The sequence below is a fragment of the Salvelinus fontinalis genome, chromosome 1, assembly GCF_029448725.1.
Source record: "Salvelinus fontinalis isolate EN_2023a chromosome 1, ASM2944872v1, whole genome shotgun sequence".
Lineage (NCBI taxonomy): Eukaryota > Metazoa > Chordata > Actinopteri > Salmoniformes > Salmonidae > Salvelinus > Salvelinus fontinalis.
This window is the reverse complement of record NC_074665.1, coordinates 2,338,710-2,358,268: the sequence shown is the minus strand read 5'-3', so window position 1 is coordinate 2,358,268 and position 19,559 is coordinate 2,338,710. Positions and strand designations below refer to the sequence as shown.

Here is a 19,559-nt window from a genome sequence, read left to right as displayed (position 1 = left end):
GAGTCACTGGTACTTCTTGCCTGTTTGAGTTGTTGCTTGTAAGTAGGATTTTAGGAGTTATGGTCAGATTTGCCAAAGAGAGGGAGAGCTTTGTACACGTCTCTGTATGTAGAGTAAAGGTTTGTATTTTTTTCTCTCTCCCTTCTCTACACCCTCCCTTCTCTATACCCTCCCTTCTCTATACCCTCCCTTCTCTATACCCTCCCTTCTCTATACCCTCCCTTCTCTATACCCTCCCTTCTCTATACCCTCCCTTCTCTATACCCTCCCTTCTCTATACCCTCCCTTCTCTATACCCTCCCTTCTCTATACCCTCCCTTCTCTACACCCTCCCTTCTCTACACCCTCCCTACCTTCCCTTTTCTTCACCTTCCCTTCTCCCTTCACCCTCTCTACCTTCCCCATAGCTTCCCTATGCCTTTTTCTATCTCTCTATACCCTCCCTATACCTTGGCTTCAACAAATGGGTTGTGGTAGTCCTGCAGCACCATGTAACAGCAAGAACCCAAGGATTTTCTGAGGGTACTTTTGATACAATTGGAGAGCGAGAGTGCGACCCCTTTATCTACTTTGACTGTGTTTGAGGGGTGGAGAATCAAATTCAGGAAGGAGTTAATTCTGTCACTTCCTCGTGTATTAAGGACTATTCCCCAGGCAGCGGCTGGTGATGATAGTACAACCAAATAGTTAACATTTTATTTAACATCCCTTTTGAAAACGACACATAGTGTCATTGAACGCTCTGCACCATATTGTGACATTTTATTGATAACTGACTGCCATTTTCACCCCATTCTGGAGTGTTTGACATAGAGCTCCTTCAACATTACAAGAGGAGCTCTTGTATACAGGATGCTAGCTACACTATGCTACACAGGATGCTAGCTACACTATGCTACACAGGATGCTAGCTACACTATGCTACACAGGATGCTAGCTACACTATGCTACACAGGATGCTAGCTACACAGGATGCTAGCTACACAGGATGCTAGCTACACTATGCTACACAGGATGCTAGCTACACTATGCTACACAGGATGCTAGCTACACTATGCTACACAGGATGCTGTATTACACTATGCTACACAGGATGCTGTATTACACTATGCTACACAGGATGCTAGCTACACTATGCTACACAGGATGCTAGCTACACAGGATGCTAGCTACACAATGCTACACAGGATGCTGTATTACACTATGCTACACAGGATGCTAGCTACACTATGCTACACAGGATGCTAGCTACACTATGCTACACAGGATGCTAGCTACACTATGCTACACAGGATGCTAGCTACACTATGCTACACATGATGCTAGCTACACTATGCTACACAGGATGCTAGCTACACTATGCTACACAGGATGCTAGCTACACTATGCTACACAGGATGCTAGCTTCACTATGCTACACAGGATGCTAGCTTCACTATGCTACACAGGATGCTAGCTACACTATGCTACACAGGATGCTAGCTACACTATGCTACACAGGATGCTAGCTACACTATGCTACACAGGATGCTGTATTACACTATGCAACACAGGATGCTAGCTTCACTATGCAACACAGGATGCTAGCTTCACTATGCTACACAGGATGCTAGCTACACTATGCTACACAGGATGCTAGCTACACTATGCTACACAGGATGCTAGCTACACTATGCTACACAGGATGCTAGCTTCACTATGCTACACAGGATGCTGTATTACACTATGCTACACAGGATGCTAGCTACACTATGCTACACAGGATGCTAGCTACACTATGCTACACAGGATGCTAGCTACACTATGCTACACAGGATGCTGTATTACACTATGCTACACAGGATGCTAGCTACACTATGCTACACAGGATGCTGTATTACACTATGCTACACAGGATGCTAGCTACACTATGCTACACAGGATGCTAGCTACACTATGCTACACATTATGCTAGCTACACAGGATGCTAGCTACACAGGATGCTAGCTACACTATGCTACACAGGATGCTAGCTACACAGGATGCTAGCTACACTATGCTACACAGGATGCTAGCTATACTTATGCTGCAGGCTGTCAGATCATGTTAGCTCTACTGTTCTACATGTGTCTGTCGGTCTGAATGTTTTATGAGTCTTCTCTGGAGAGCGAGAGAAAGGCAGTAAATCTAGCTATCCCCTCGCGGGCAGTACAAGTATGAAAGGGGATACCTAGTCAGCTGTCCAACTGAATGTATTCAACTGAAATGTGTCTTCCGCATTTAACCCAACCCCTCTGAATCAGAGAGGTGTAGGGGGGCTGCCTTAATCGACCTCCACGTCATCGGCGCCCGGGGAACAGTGGGTTAACTGCCTTGCTCAGGGGCAGAACGACAGATCGGGGATTTGATCCAGCAACATTTCGGTTGCTAGCCCAACTCTCATTCCCGCCAGGCTACCTGTCGCCGTACAGCTCTTGTCCTCTCGCGGGCAGTACAACCTCTACCTTACCTGACACCTTAGACCCACTTCAATTTGCTTACCGCCCCAATAGATCCACAGACGATACAATCCCCATCACACTGCCCTGTCCCATCTGGACAAGAGGAATACCTATGTAGGAATGCTGTTCACTGACTATAGCTCAGCATTCAACACCATCGTACCCTCCAAGCTCATCATTAAGCTGGAGGCCCTGGGTCTGAACTCCGCCCTGTGCAACTGGGTGCTGGGCTTCCTGACATGTGGAAGAACATGTGACCAGATTCAGTGTGCGTACAAACAGCTCCCTAAATACCAGGTGACATGTTGTCTTCATACACTATCTGTTATTGTGTCACAGCACAGCGATTACACAGCTCTCCTCCCTATCAATTCAATTTCAATTGAATTCTCGCTCGCTCTCCTCTCTCTGTGCGCTCGCTCGCTCTGTGCGCTCGTTCTCCACTCGCTCTCCTTTCTCGCTCTCTCTCTCTCTCTACGCTCACTCTCCTTTCTCTCCTCTCTCTCTGTACGCTCTCTCTCTCGCTCTCTGCTTCATCTCCCCCTCTCTCTCTCTCTGTCTCTCTCTGCGCTCGCTCTCTGCTCCATCTCCCCCTCTCTCTCTCTCTGCTCCATCTCCCCCTCTCTCTCTGTCTCTCTCTGCGCTCGCTCTCTGCTCCATCTCCCCCTCTCTCTCTCTCTGCTCCATCTCCCCCTCTCTCTCTCTGCGCTCGCTCTCTGCTCCATCTCCCCCTCTCTCTCTCTCTGCGCTCGCTCTCTGCTCCATCTCCCCCTCTCTCTCTCTCTGCGCTCGCTCTCTGCTCCATCTCCCCCTCTCTCTCTCTCTGCGCTCGCTCTCTGCTCCATCTCCCCCTCTCTCTTCATCTCTGTGCGGCAGCGTGGTTTATTTGGCAGTAAACTCTCCCTGAACCCGGCCAACAGACTGAGCGTGCTTGCCGCCATCATTAACAAGCGGCTGTCGGGCAGTGTAGTCAGTCGCCTCAACACCATGGAAACAGCACAGATACAGGCAGCCGGTGACTGACTGATTGACAGGGTTCACCCATGTCTCTGTCATCTGTCCGGGCTGTATATTTATTCTCCATCAGGAAACACACACCTCTTTACATGTTACTATCTCTATGTTCCAGAGCTTCCATCTGTAGGCATCTGACTTGTGAAAACCCTTTACCAGCCTCTCTCTAGCAGCATCCAGCCTAGAGCTGGCAATGCAATATTGACTGACTTGAGGTTCTCTGTACTGTGGCCCTGTCTGGGAACTGCAGCTAGTAATGTAGGAGTCAGGGGAGCTCTGTGGCCCTGTCTGGGAACTGCAGCTAGTCATGTAGTGGTCAGGGGAGCTCTGTGGCCCTGTCTGGGAACTGCAGCTAGTCATGTAGGGGTCAGGGGAGCTCTGTGGCCCTGTCTGGGAACTGCAGCTAGTCATGTAGGGGTCAGGGGAGCTCTGTGGGCCTGTCTGGGAACCGCAGCTAGTAATGTAGGGGTCAGGGGAGCTCTGTGGCCCTGTCTGGGAACTGCAGCTAGTAATTAGTACAGTAGGTGCCTCTTGCTCTGTCTGGTGGTCTGTGGGTATACAGTGGGTCAGGGGAGCTCTGTGGGATATGATTCAGGGGAGCTCTGGGCTAGGATTCAGGGGAGCTCTGGGCTAGTAGTGTAGGGGTCAGGGGAGCTCTGTGGGCTAGGATTCAGGGGAGCTCTGGGGGCTAGGATTCAGGGGAGCTCTGGGAGCTAGGATTCAGGGGAGCTCTGTGGGCTAGGATTCAGGGGAGCTCTGGGGGCTAGGATTCAGGGGAGCTCTGGGGGCTAGGATTCAGGGGAGCTCTGTGGGCTAGGATTCAGGGGAGCTCTGTGGGCTAGGATTCAGGGGAGCTCTGGGGGCTAGTAGTGTAGGGGTCAGGGGAGCTCTGTGGGCTAGGATTCAGGGGAGCTCTGTGGGCTAGGATTCAGGGGAGCTCTGTGGGCTAGGATTCAGGGGAGCTCTGGGGGCTAGGATTCAGGGGAGCTCTGGGGGCTAGGATTCAGGGGAGCTCTGGGGGCTAGGATTCAGGGGAGCTCTGGGGGCTAGGATTCAGGGGAGCTCTGTGGGCTAGGATTCAGGGGAGCTCTGGGGGCTAGGATTCAGGGGAGCTCTCTGGGCTAGGATTCAGGGGTCTCTGTGGGCTAGTAGTGTAGGGGTCAGGGAAGCTCTGTGGGCGAGGATTCAGGGGAGCTCTGTGGGCTATTAGTGAGGCCAGTGTAGGGGTCAGGGGAGCTCTGTGGGCTAGTAGTGAGGCCAGTGTAGGGGTCAGGGGAGCTCTGTGGGCTAGTAGTGAGGCCAGTGTAGGGGTCAGGGGAGCTCTGTGGGCTAGTAGTGAGGCCAGTGTAGGGGTGAGGCAGACAGAAGGACACTGGCTAGAGCAGCAGATTTATGCAGAGTTGTCCTGGGCTGTGTTCTAAATAGCCCCTTATTCCCTATATACAGTTGAAGCCGGAAGTTTACATACACTTAGGTTGGAGTCATTAAAACGAGTTTTTCAATCACTCCACAAATTTCTTGTTAACTAACTATGGTTTTGGCAAGTCGGTTAGGACATCTACTTTGTGCATGACACAAGTAATTTTTCCAACAATTGTTTACAGACATATTATTTCACTTATAATTCACTGTAACACAATTCCAGTGGGTTAGAAGTTTACACACACTAAGTTGACTGTGCCTTTAAACAGCTTGGAAAATTGCAGAAAATTATGTCATGGCATTAGAGGCTTCTGATAGGCTAATTGACCAAATTTGAGTCAATTGGAGGTGTACCTGTGGATGTATTTCAAGGCCTACCTTCAAACTCAGTGCCTCTTTGCTTGACATCATGGGAATCAGAATAAATCAGCCTAGACCTCAGAAAAAAATTGTAGACCTCCACAAGTCTGGTTCATCCATGGGAGCAATTTCCAAACGCCTGAAGGTACCACGTTCATCTGTACAAACAATAGTATGCAAGTATAAACACCATGGGACCACGCAGCCGTCATACCGCTCAGGAAGGAGACGCATTCTGTCTCCTAGAGATGAACGTACTTTGGTGCGAAAAGTGCAAATCATTCCCAGAACAACAGCAAAGGACCTTGTGAAGATGCCGTAAGAAACAGGTACAAAAGTATCTATATCCACAGTAAAACGAGTCCTATATCGACATAACCTGAAAGGCCGCTCAGCAAGGAAGAAGCCACTGCTCCAAAACCGCCGTAAAAAAGACAGACTACGGTTTGCAACTGCACATGGGGACAAAGATTGTACTTTTTGTCCACTGGTCTGATGAAACAAAAATAGAACTGTTTGGCCATAATGACCATCGCTATGTTTGGAGGAAAAAGGGGGAGGCTTGCAAGCCGAAGAACACCATCCCAACCGTGAAGCACGTGGGTGGCAGCATCATGTTGTGGGGGTGCTTTGCTGCAGGAGGGACTGGTGCACTTCACAAAATAGATGACATCATGAGGTAGGAAAATGATGTGGATATATTGAAACAACATCTCAAGACATAAGTCAGGAAGTTAAAGCTTGGTCGCAAATGGGTCTTCCAAATGGACAATGACCCCAAGCATACTTCCAAAGTTTTGGCAAAATGGCTTAAGGACAACAAAGTCAAGATATTGGAGTGGCCATCACAAAGCCCTGACCTCAATCCTATAGAAAATTTGTGGGCAGAACTGAAAAAGCGTGTGCGAGCAAGGAGGCCTACAAACCTGACTCAGTTACACCAGCTCTGTCAGGAGGAACGGGCCAAAATTCACCCAACTTATTGTGGGAAGCTTGTGGAAGGTTACCCGAAACGTTTGACCCATCTTAACTGACCGAAGACAGGGAATTTTTACTACGATTAAATGTCAGTAATTGTGAAAAACTGAGTTTAAATGTATTTTGTTAAGGTGTATGTAAACTTCCGACTTCAACTGTAGTACACTACTTTTGACCAGAGCCCTGGACAAAAGTAGTGCACTACATAGGGAATAGGGTTCCATTTGGACTATAATTGGTTTGTAGAGGGAAGACAGACTGCTAGACAAGGTAAGGTGTTCTCTTATTAGTGGCGTTGATATTTATGGGGTGGTTGTGGAGTGGGGTATTTTGGGGTGTTGTGGGATGGAATGGGGTATTGTGGGATGGAGTGGGGTATTGTGGGATGGAGTGGGGTATTGTGGGATGGAGTGGGGTATTGTGGGATGGAGTGGGGTATTGTGGGATGGAGTGGTGTATTGTGGGATGGAGTGGTGTATTGTGGGATGGAGTGGTGTATTGTGGGATGGAGTGGTGTATTGTGGGATGGTGTGGTGTATTGTGGGATGGAGTGGTGTATTGTGGGATGGAGTGGTGTATTGTGGGGTGAGATGCTCCAAATCCTCATTCTAGAGTTTGTAATCCATAGAATGTCCTCCTAGATAACATGTATATAGTCTCCCTGTCTGTCCACTGAGTTGACTTGCAGATGTACTTGTGTCCAGGTTTACCCTTTTCTGTTCAGCTGAAGTGGGTGGAGTTTTTGGTTTTACTGTGCTTGAAAAAAAGGCAATTTTACACAGACACATAGACCGCTTTAATTACCAGGCCACAGGACCTGTCTTCTGAATCACCTCCCAGTAAAGCCCTGTTCCACCACTCTGACAGGACCTGGATTAGAGACTGGGTCGTATTGACTTGACACCAAACAAAAGTAAACCGACAAACCGGGAGAGGGAGAAACATTTTTCCGTTGCAAAATGTCTTGCTACGTTTGTTAGCCCAGTGGGCATTTTCACAGACAAGGACATGGGAACATTCATGTCTGTAATGTTTCTAGCTTCGTAATAAGGGAAACAGTCTTTTCACTCCACTTCGATACCGAAGTGACTTTTTTCATAGCAGGGTCGAACAATTAACGTACCGGGTTAGGAGACCTGAGGTTAGGGTTAGGAGACCTGAGGTTAGGGTTAGGAGACCTGAGGTTAGGGTTAGGAGACCTGAGGTTAGGGTTAGGAGACCTGAGGTTAGGGTTAGGAGACCTGAGGTTAGGGTTAGGAGACCTGAGGTTAGGGTTAGGAGACCTGAGGTTAGGGTTAGGAGACCTGAGGTTAGGGTTAGGAGACCTGAGGTTAGGGTTAGGAGACCTGAGGTTAGGGTTAGGAGACCTGAGGTTAGGGTTAGGAGACCTGAGGTTAGGGTTAGGAGACCTGAGGTTAGGGTTAGGAGACCTGAGGTTAGGGTTAGGAGACCTGAGGTTAGGGTTAGGAGACCTGAGGTTAGGGTTAGGAGACCTGAGGTTAGGGTTAGGAGACCTGAGGTTAGGGTTAGGAGACCTGAGGTTAGGGTTAGGAGACCTGAGGTTAGGGTTAGGAGACCTGAGGTTAGGGTTAGGAGACCTGAGGTTAGGGTTAGGAGACCTGAGGTTAGGGTTAGGAGACCTGAGGTTAGGGTTAGGAGACCTGAGGTTAGGGTTAGGAGACCTGAGGTTAGGGTTAGGAGACCTGAGGTTAGGGTTAGGAGACGTGAGGTTAGGGTTAGGAGACGTTAGGGTTAGTGAGTCATTAGGATACTCCCTGATCCAGAGATACTACAGTAGGGAGTCATTTAGCAGACTCTCTGATCCAGAGCCACTACAGTAGGGAGTCATTTAGCAGACTCTCTGATCCAGAGCCACTACAGTAGGGAGTCATTTAGCAGACTCTCTAATCCAGAGATACTACAGTAGTGAGTCATTTAACAGACTCTCTGATCCAGAGCCACTACAGTAGGGAGTCATTTAGCAGACTCTCTTATCCAGAGCGACTTTCAATTAGTGCATTCTTAAGATGGCTAGGTGAGACGACAACACGTTTAGATGGCTAGGTGAGACGACGACACATTTAGATGGCTAGGTGAGACGACGACACATTTAGATGGCTAGGTGAGACGACGACACATTTAGATGGCTAGGTGAGACGACGACACATTTAGATGGCTAGGTGAGACGACGACACATTTAGATGGCTAGGTGAGACGACGACACATTTAGATGGCTAGGTGAGACGACGACACATTTAGATGGCTAGGTGAGACGACGACACATTTAGATGGCTAGGTGAGACGACGACACATTTAGATGGCTAGGTGAGACGACGACACATTTAGATGGCTAGGTGAGACGACGACACATTTAGATGGCTAGGTGAGACGACGACACATTTAGATGGCTAGGTGAGACGACGACACATTTAGATGGCTAGGTGAGACGACGACACATTTAGATGGCTAGGTGAGACGACGACACATTTAGATGGCTAGGTGAGACGACGACACATTTAGATGGCTAGGTGAGACGACGACACATTTAGATGGCTAGGTGAGACGACGACACATTTAGATGGCTAGGTGAGACGACGACACATTTAGATGGCTAGGTGAGACGACGACACATTTAGATGGCTAGGTGAGACGACGACACATTTAGATGGCTAGGTGAGACGACGACACATTTAGATGGCTAGGTGAGACGACGACACATTTAGATGGCTAGGTGAGACGACGACACATTTAGATGGCTAGGTGAGACGACGACACATTTAGATGGCTAGGTGAGACGACGACACATTTAGATGGCTAGGTGAGACGACGACACATTTAGATGGCTAGGTGAGACGACGACACATTTAGATGGCTAGGTGAGACGACGACACATTTAGATGGCTAGGTGAGACGACGACACATTTAGATGGCTAGGTGAGACGACGACACATTTAGATGGCTAGGTGAGACGACGACACATTTAGATGGCTAGGTGAGACGACGACACATTTAGATGGCTAGGTGAGACGACGACACATTTAGATGGCTAGGTGAGACGACGACACATTTAGATGGCTAGGTGAGACGACGACACATTTAGATGGCTAGGTGAGACGACGACACATTTAGATGGCTAGGTGAGACGACGACACATTTAGATGGCTAGGTGAGACGACGACACATTTAGATGGCTAGGTGAGACGACGACACATTTAGATGGCTAGGTGAGACGACGACACATTTAGATGGCTAGGTGAGACGACGACACATTTAGATGGCTAGGTGAGACGACGACACATTTAGATGGCTAGGTGAGACGACGACACATTTAGATGGCTAGGTGAGACGACGACACATTTAGATGGCTAGGTGAGACGACGACACATTTAGATGGCTAGGTGAGACGACGACACATTTAGATGGCTAGGTGAGACGACGACACATTTAGATGGCTAGGTGAGACGACGACACATTTAGATGGCTAGGTGAGACGACGACACATTTAGATGGCTAGGTGAGACGACGACACATTTAGATGGCTAGGTGAGACGACGACACATTTAGATGGCTAGGTGAGACGACGACACATTTAGATGGCTAGGTGAGACGACGACACATTTAGATGGCTAGGTGAGACGACGACACATTTAGATGGCTAGGTGAGACGACGACACATTTAGATGGCTAGGTGAGACGACGACACATTTAGATGGCTAGGTGAGACGACGACACATTTAGATGGCTAGGTGAGACGACGACACATTTAGATGGCTAGGTGAGACGACGACACATTTAGATGGCTAGGTGAGACGACGACACATTTAGATGGCTAGGTGAGACGACGACACATTTAGATGGCTAGGTGAGACGACGACACATTTAGATGGCTAGGTGAGACGACGACACATTTAGATGGCTAGGTGAGACGACGACACATTTAGATGGCTAGGTGAGACGACGACACATTTAGATGGCTAGGTGAGACGACGACACATTTAGATGGCTAGGTGAGACGACGACACATTTAGATGGCTAGGTGAGACGACGACACATTTAGATGGCTAGGTGAGACGACGACACATTTAGATGGCTAGGTGAGACGACGACACATTTAGATGGCTAGGTGAGACGACGACACATTTAGATGGCTAGGTGAGACGACGACACATTTAGATGGCTAGGTGAGACGACGACACATTTAGATGGCTAGGTGAGACGACGACACATTTAGATGGCTAGGTGAGACGACGACACATTTAGATGGCTAGGTGAGACGACGACACATTTAGATGGCTAGGTGAGACGACGACACATTTAGATGGCTAGGTGAGACGACGACACATTTAGATGGCTAGGTGAGACGACGACACATTTAGATGGCTAGGTGAGACGACGACACATTTAGATGGCTAGGTGAGACGACGACACATTTAGATGGCTAGGTGAGACGACGACACATTTAGATGGCTAGGTGAGACGACGACACATTTAGATGGCTAGGTGAGACGACGACACATTTAGATGGCTAGGTGAGACGACGACACATTTAGATGGCTAGGTGAGACGACGACACATTTAGATGGCTAGGTGAGACGACGACACATTTAGATGGCTAGGTGAGACGACGACACATTTAGATGGCTAGGTGAGACGACGACACATTTAGATGGCTAGGTGAGACGACGACACATTTAGATGGCTAGGTGAGACGACGACACATTTAGATGGCTAGGTGAGACGACGACACATTTAGATGGCTAGGTGAGACGACGACACATTTAGATGGCTAGGTGAGACGACGACACATTTAGATGGCTAGGTGAGACGACGACACATTTAGATGGCTAGGTGAGACGACGACACATTTAGATGGCTAGGTGAGACGACGACACATTTAGATGGCTAGGTGAGACGACGACACATTTAGATGGCTAGGTGAGACGACGACACATTTAGATGGCTAGGTGAGACGACGACACATTTAGATGGCTAGGTGAGACGACGACACATTTAGATGGCTAGGTGAGACGACGACACATTTAGATGGCTAGGTGAGACGACGACACATTTAGATGGCTAGGTGAGACGACGACACATTTAGATGGCTAGGTGAGACGACGACACATTTAGATGGCTAGGTGAGACGACGACACATTTAGATGGCTAGGTGAGACGACGACACATTTAGATGGCTAGGTGAGACGACGACACATTTAGATGGCTAGGTGAGACGACGACACATTTAGATGGCTAGGTGAGACGACGACACATTTAGATGGCTAGGTGAGACGACGACACATTTAGATGGCTAGGTGAGACGACGACACATTTAGATGGCTAGGTGAGACGACGACACATTTAGATGGCTAGGTGAGACGACGACACATTTAGATGGCTAGGTGAGACGACGACACATTTAGATGGCTAGGTGAGACGACGACACATTTAGATGGCTAGGTGAGACGACGACACATTTAGATGGCTAGGTGAGACGACGACACATTTAGATGGCTAGGTGAGACGACGACACATTTAGATGGCTAGGTGAGACGACGACACATTTAGATGGCTAGGTGAGACGACGACACATTTAGATGGCTAGGTGAGACGACGACACATGTAGATGGCGAGGTGAGACGACGGCACATTTAGATGGCTAGGTGAGACGACGACACATTTTCCCTTTAAAATTATTTTTTTAGCAAAGTCGGGGATTTTGGGGAACAGACAAGGTGAGACGGAGTGCAGACCCAGATCCTCTCCACGTCACCTAGTAGGAGAGGCCTGCCAGGTAGGATACAATCCGGGAGTGTGCAGAGCCTGAGACGCCCAGCCCTGAGAGGGTGGAGAGGAGGATCTGATAGTACACGGTGTCCAAGGCAACGGATAGATCTAGGAGAGAGGAGGAGGAGGAGGAGGGGGAGAGAGGTCTCTTGTCCTTAGCTTCACCCTACACAGAGCAGACCTCCATATTCACTGTCTGCCTGCCTACTCGGTGATCTCTCTCTCTCTTTCTCCAAATTACATTCCCTCCCACACAGTGTAGTCTTGTCAGCTATCTCCCCCTACTGGAGAATAGCTGTAACACAGCAGGACTCTGAGCATGGTTAGACGGTAACTCTGCGGTGGAGACCTGTAAAGTCTCTTCTGACCTGTGACTACAACTTCTCAGTTTTTCCTAGCTACTGTGCCTCTGCATTGCTTGTTGTGGTGTTTTGTCTGTAAAGCACTTTGAAAACTGCTGATATAAAAAGGGTTTTATAAAAAAAACAATGTAATTAACTCAATGTGCCTAGTTAATAATATCTTGACATGAATTAGACCAGACGGGGACACGTCTTCAGATGCTATCAACCACAGAGGATTATGTTGTTTTCCGCTTGTGTCCTGTTCCTCTGAGGGAAGAAATAATTTACACACACACACACACAGAACAGTGCCAGTAAAAAGTTTGGACACATTCAAGTGTTTTTATTTAAAAAAAATGTACAAGCTTTCATCAAAGCAAAGGGTGGCTACTTTGAAGAGTCTCAATTCAATTTGTTTAACACTTTTTTGGTTACTACATGATTCCATATGTGTTATTTCATAGTTTTGATCTCTTCACTATTATTCTACAATGTAGAAAATCGTTGTTTTTTTATATATAGAAAAACCCTTGAATGAGTAGGAGTGTCCAGACTTTTGACTGGTACTGTGCATACAAAACAAACTATGAAATGAAATGATTCGACATGTTTAAACAGCTGTGAGAAACCAAAATGTCTGTTGTGTAGGTGATCATAGAAGTGACTGAGATGCTCCACAACGCCAGCCTCCTGATCGACGACATCGAGGACAGTTCTACACTGAGGAGAGGTTTCCCTGTAGCCCACAGCATCTACGGAGTCCCCTCTGTTATCAACTCTGCCAACTACGTCTACTTCCTGGGCCTGGAGAAGGTGAGAGTCATTGATTGGTCGATTTATTTTATTTTATTTATTTATTTTGATCAGCGTGTTCACCATACAGCGTTATAACCCGCGTATTATTAGGTGCTAACCCTGGATCACCCCGAGGCGGTGCATCTGTTCACCAGACAGCGTTATAACCCGTGTATTGTTGGTATTATTAGGTGCTAACCCTGGATCACCCCGAGGCGGTGCATCTGTTTACCAGACAGCGTTATAACCCGTGTATTATTAGGTGCTAACCCTGGATCACCCCGAGGCGGTGCATGTGTTCACCAGACAGCGTTATAACCCGTGTATTATTAGGTGCTAACCCTGGATCACCCCGAGGCGGTGCATCTGTTTACCAGACAGCGTTATAACCCGTGTATTGTTGGTATTATTAGGTGCTAACCCTGGATCACCCCGAGGCGGTGCATCTGTTTACCAGACAGCGTTATAACCCGTGTATTATTAGGTGCTAACCCTGGATCACCCCGAGGCGGTGCATGTGTTCACCAGACAGCGTTATAACCCGTGTATTATTAGGTGCTAACCCTGGATCACCCCGAGGCGGTGCATCTGTTTACCAGACAGCGTTATAACCCGTGTATTATTAGGTGCTAACCCTGGATCACCCCGAGGCGGTGCATGTGTTCACCAGACAACGTTATAACCCGTGTATTATTAGGTGCTAACCCTGGATCACCCCGAGGCGGTGCATGTGTTCACCAGACAGCGTTGTAACCCGTGTATTGTTGGTATTATTAGGTGCTAACCCTGGATCACCCCGAGGCGGTGCATCTGTTTACCAGACAGCGTTATAACCCGTGTATTGTTGGTATTATTAGGTGCTAACCCTGGATCACCCCGAGGCGGTGCATCTGTTTACCAGACAGCGTTATAACCCGTGTATTGTTGGTATTATTAGGTGCTAACCCTGGATCACCCCGAGGCGGTGCATGTGTTCACCAGACAGCTGTTGGAGCTGCACCGCGGCCAGGGCCTAGACATCCACTGGAGGGACACCTACACCTGTCCCACAGAGAGCCAGTACCGTACCATGGTCCTCCAGAAGACGGGGGGCCTGTTTGGCCTGGCCGTGGGGCTCATGCAGCTGTTCTCTGGCTGGAAACAACAACTTAAGGTACATTTTAGTACTTTAACTATTTAATTTCCCGACATGTTTCTTTTCTGTGTTGCTGTTAATGTTTCAACATTTAAGACATTTCATCTTCTAAACTTATTTGGCTACGATTCTTTTCTTTTTTTTTAAATAGTCAAAAAACTTTTTACAACTTTTTATAGCAAATTGATGAGAGGACAGCTTTGTAATGCAGTTATGCATAATGTGTGCTCTATCCCGTGTATATTAGATTGATAGGCCACTCTAGTGGTTCCTATAGGGTTTTGCCTCTTTGTTTCTTGCTCTTTGGTGTTTTTAGGCAGGATATCTGTTAAGCACTTTGACAACTGGTGATAAAAGGGCTTTATTTTAAAAAATTATAATTAAAACGTTCTGAAAAACGTTTTAACGTGATTTGACCTTTGACCCCTCTAGCCTCTCCTGGATACGTTAGGACTCTTCTTCCAGATCAGAGACGACTACGCCAACCTCAACTCAACAGAGTACAGCGAGAACAAGTCCTTCTGTGAGGATCTGACCGAGGGGAAATTCTCCTTCCCCACCATCCACGCCATCTGGTCCCGTCCTGAGAGCACTCAGGTCCAAAACATCCTGAGACAGCGGACGGAGAACGTGGACATTAAGAGGTACTGTGTGGACTACCTGGAGAAGGTGGGCTCCTTCGCCTACACCCGAGAGACCCTGAGAGGGCTGGAGGCCGAGGCATACCGCCTTATCACAGACCTGGGGGGAAACCCTGAGCTGGAGGGATTAGTGAAACACCTCAGTAAGATGTTTAGAGAGCCTGAGACAAAAGCTGGTCCTAAAGAGGACTGACCGCATCTACCAAACAGTTACACAACGGTCAAACATGAGCCAGGGGTCAGGGGGCCGCAGTCGAGCCACACAGAACACTGACATCATGCTCACCACCACACTGTCACACAGCTGGATTATACAGAGTCCCCCTGAGCATGATAACTACACCAAGCCAAGAACTCACAGCTTCGCAAACCTCGTGTTTCTAGTACTCTAGACAAATGTCAAACACACCACGTATACAGCGTTATAAATATGGAGAAGAGGAGGTATGGTCATCACATGGTCTTGTCAGAAGAACGATGTCTCTACAACAAAAAAAACGTTAAAAATGTAAGCGTTACTTGGCAGCTTACAAAAGTTTCTTATTTTATTTTTATTTTATTTCAATACTAAATGGAAATGAGTTCCCGGTTTGAGTGTTTTAGTGAATGCCAAGTGTCAATGAGGTGTAGAAGAAAATACGAGGCCAGATTTCTGAGGACGACCAGAGTTCGATGTGTATTAGAGGAATGCATACTCTGTTTGTACCAATGTGTTTGGTTATTGTCTGCTACCTTCACCTGAAGTCAAACTACGTCCCTGGTTCAACGCCTCAGTGTCTCCAGATGTTTCCCCCTGCAACACAGCATGTTCTCGACGTTATTACGTTTGTTTACGTTGAGACTGTACACTGCATATGACTTATATGTAACAAACATGAATTCATTGAATAAAACCTGTTTTTGACAAACGACATTTTAATTTATTTATTTTTATTAAATGCTTATTGCTGTTTTTTTACATTTTTAATCAATGTTCCCACGTATGCAGAGACTGCTTACATGATAAACTCCGCATGTCGACTTAATCAGAAATACTAATTTAATCCAGCCCTTAGCCAGGATAGTCCTCTCTACCAGCTGCTACTGTTTCCCAGGGATCCTCCCAACCTGACCGGTCCCTGCTACACCAGGCTAGGGGTCTGGGTGCCAAGTGGCACCTTCAGGGGCTGAGACTAGTCACAAAGGGCCCGATTTAGACTTGGGAAATGTACACACTTCTCAGTAGGTGGTATTGACTTACCTTATGCAGGTGTGGCTCCCTTTTTTACGCCCTGAATACATTTTTTATTCAACTGCTGAAAACCCTCACACTTGATGGCCAACAGATTTTCTCGTGAATATTGTATTGTCACTAAGTAGGATCATATTTATTTTACAGTTATAATGTGAAAGAAATGCTTTCTAAATATAGTAACAGCCATTGCAAGCCCTTTTCGCCCCACTTTTGTTGAAAGTGCATTTGGTTTTTCATTTTTTCATTATATTTGTTATGTATTTGAGCTTGTGCCCTCAGACTTGAGTACACCTCGGCAAGTTATAAATATGTTCACCAGAAAGGTTCTAGACCTTTCTTAAAAAAAATATATAAACAAATAACTGGTCATGGCAATCTCATGAAAAATAATTACAATTGTTTTTTTTACAAATCTAAACTTTTGCCATAACGTTCAGTGAAGTATCTGTGGTTATTAGGCGTACCGACAATAATAATTTATAATATTTAACATGGTAGAAATAGGGAACAGAGAGTCAGGGTATATAATGTAAAACGTTAGAGTGCCTAAAGGGAACTTTTTGGTATAACTTTAATTGTGGAATGTTTTGAATCTCCCAAGTTTTCATCCCTTCATGTTAAAAGGCCATAGAATATATTTTATTTTATTCTGCACAATGGCAGCGTTTTCATAAAGTTCACTGTGGGGGAAAGTTGATCTGCTTCTGCGTGTTGCCATGATGACGGGTTTCACATTTGTCTCCAGCGATCATAAGGTAAAAATAGATCTAAAACAATTGTTGTAAAACATATATATATATATTTTTTTAAAGGCCATCCTCCTCCTCTGCTCTCTACCCAACTTCCCCTTCACAGTCCCCCTTAGTTTCGCTGCTCAGTCGAACTAGTTTCCACTCATCCGTCATAGCGCTGCCATTCTCAACCGAAACGGCACGCTTGGAAACACTGCACCCTCCCACTCAGGTCAGAGTGGTATCATCTGGACCCTCCCACTCAGGTCAGAGTGGTATCATCTGGACACAACCCTCAGGTCAATGTGTTATCATCGTTGCGGTTTCTGAGGACATTAACACAACATTCAGGTATTTGTGTGTGAGTTCATTATTTGGGGGGTTTCATGGTTTGTGGTTATAGGCAGTAATGGTGTAAAGTAGTTTTTGTGGGGGGTATCTGTAATGGGGGGGTATCTGTACTGGGGGGGTATCTGTACTTGGGGGGTATCTGTACTATGTATATTTTTGACAACTTTTACTCCACTACATTCCTAAAGAAAATGGTGTACTTTTTACTCCTTAAATTGTCCCTGACACCCACAAGGGGCGGCAAGTAGTCTAGTGGTTAGTGTTGGGCCAGTAACCGAAAGGTTGCTAGATCGAATCTCTGAGCTGACAAGGTAAAAATCTGTCGTTCTGCCCCTGAACAAGGCAGTTAACCCACTGTTCCCCGGTAGGCCGTCATTGTAAATAAGAATTTGTTCTTAACTGACCTGCCTAGTTAAATAAAGGTAAATAATAAATGGCTTATTTGTCTAAGTTATTTGCTCATATTGTTAAGTCTGTTGTATGAGCACGCTACCACAGCACTTTTCATAGTTCATCTTTTTACGCTGCCTCCCCTTCCTCCTCCTCCCTCCTCCTCTTCCTCCCTCCCCTTCCTCCTCATGGGCAAGCTTCTAGAATTCATCAAGCATGTGCAGAGTAATTTATGACCTTTTGGGCAAATCAAATCAAATCAGATAATATCTTCAGCCTGCAAATTTAGAATACAGCTTCACCAGGCCAGAGAGAGAGAGGCTGCCATGAACCTTTAGAATACAGCTTCACCAGGCCAGAGAGAGAGAGAGGCTGCGATAAACCTTTAGAATACAGCTTCACCAGGCCAGAGAGAGAGAGGCTGCCATGAACCTTTAGAATACAGCTTCACCAGGCCAGAGAGAGAGAGGCTGCCATGAACCTTTAGAATACAGCTTCACCAGGCCAGAGAGAGAGAGGCTGCCATGAACCTTTAGAATACAGCTTCACCAGGCCAGAGAGAGAGAGGCTGCCATGAACCTTTAGAATACAGCTTCACCAGGCCAGAGAGAGAGAGGCTGCCATGAACCTTGTTTGTCAATCTCAATCATTAAGTTTCTCTCTCTCCAGCTTGAGGTTAATGTTTAGGTTTTTGTTTATATTGCTGCTGTGTTTATAGCCCTTTATATAAATCAAATGTATTTATAAAGCTCTTTTTACATCAGCTAATATCTCGAAGTGCTGTACAGAAACCCAGCCTAAAACCCCAAACAGCAAGCAATGCAGGTGTAGAAGCACGGTGGCTAGGAAAAACTCCTTACAAAGGACAGAACCTAGGAAGAAACCTAGAGAGGAACCAGGCTATGAGGGGTGGCCAGTCCTCTTCTGGCTGTGCCGGGTGGAGATTAAAAACAGAACATGGCCAAGATGTTCAAACGTTCATAGATGACCAGCAGGGTCAGATAATAATAATCAGTAGTTATAGAGGGTGCAACAGGTCAGCACCTCAGGAGTAAATGTCAATTGGCTTTTCATAGCCAATCATTCAGAGGTCGAGACAGCAGGTGCGGTAGAGAGAGAGAGTTGAAAACAGCAGGTCTGGAACAGGTAGCACGTTCGGTGAACAGGTCAGGGTTCCATAGCCACAGGCAGAACAGTTGAAACTGGAGCAGCAGCACGACCAGGTGGACTGGGGACAGCAAGGAGTCATCAGGCCAGATAGTCCTGAGGCATGGTCCCAGGGCTTAGGTCCTCAGTGAGGGAGAGGGAGAGAGAGAGAGAATTAGAAGGAGCATACTTAAATTCACACAGGACAATTGTGGAAGAGGTGAAAAAACTATTGTTGTCTATCAACAATGACAAGCCACCCAAGGTCTGACAACGTGGATGGAAAATTACTGAGGATGATAGCAGACAATTTTGTCACATCTTGAATTTAAGCCTACTAGAACATGTGTGCCCTCAGGCCTAGAGGGGAGCTAAAGTCATTCCGCTACCCAAGAATAGTAAAGCCCCCTTTACTGGCTCAAATAGCCGACCAATCAGCCTGTTACCAACCCTTAGTAAACTTCTGGGAAAAATTGTGTTTGGCCAGATACAATGCTATTTCCCAGTAAACAAATTGACAACAGACTTACAGCACACTTATAGGGAAGGACACTCAACAAGCACAGCACTTACACAAATGACTGATGATTGGCTGAGAGAAATGGATGATACAATTATTGTGGGGGCTGTTTTGTTTAGACTTCAGTGCAGCTTTTGACATTATTGATCATAGTCTCCTGCTGGAACAACGTATGTGTTATGGCTTTACCCCCCCTGTTATAATGTGTTATGGCTTTACACCCCCCCTGCTATA

The 19,559-nt window shown here is 46.8% G+C and overlaps 1 protein-coding gene across 6 annotated transcripts in view; it reads left to right on the top strand.

The window, feature by feature from the left end:
* The window catches only part of ggps1 (geranylgeranyl diphosphate synthase 1), a 44,952-nt gene extending 29,091 nt beyond the window's left edge, over positions 1 to 15,861 (top strand). For all 6 annotated transcript variants that reach the window (XM_055936591.1, XM_055936430.1, XM_055936251.1 and 3 more), the window contains exons 4-6: positions 13,031 to 13,195; positions 14,115 to 14,330; positions 14,745 to 15,861. In XM_055936591.1, the coding sequence (XP_055792566.1) occupies positions 13,031 to 13,195; positions 14,115 to 14,330; positions 14,745 to 15,146 (783 nt within the window). In that variant the 3' untranslated portion in view covers positions 15,147 to 15,861. The remainder of the gene's footprint in view (positions 1 to 13,030; positions 13,196 to 14,114; positions 14,331 to 14,744) is intronic.
* The last annotated feature ends 3,698 nt before the right edge of the window (positions 15,862 to 19,559 follow it).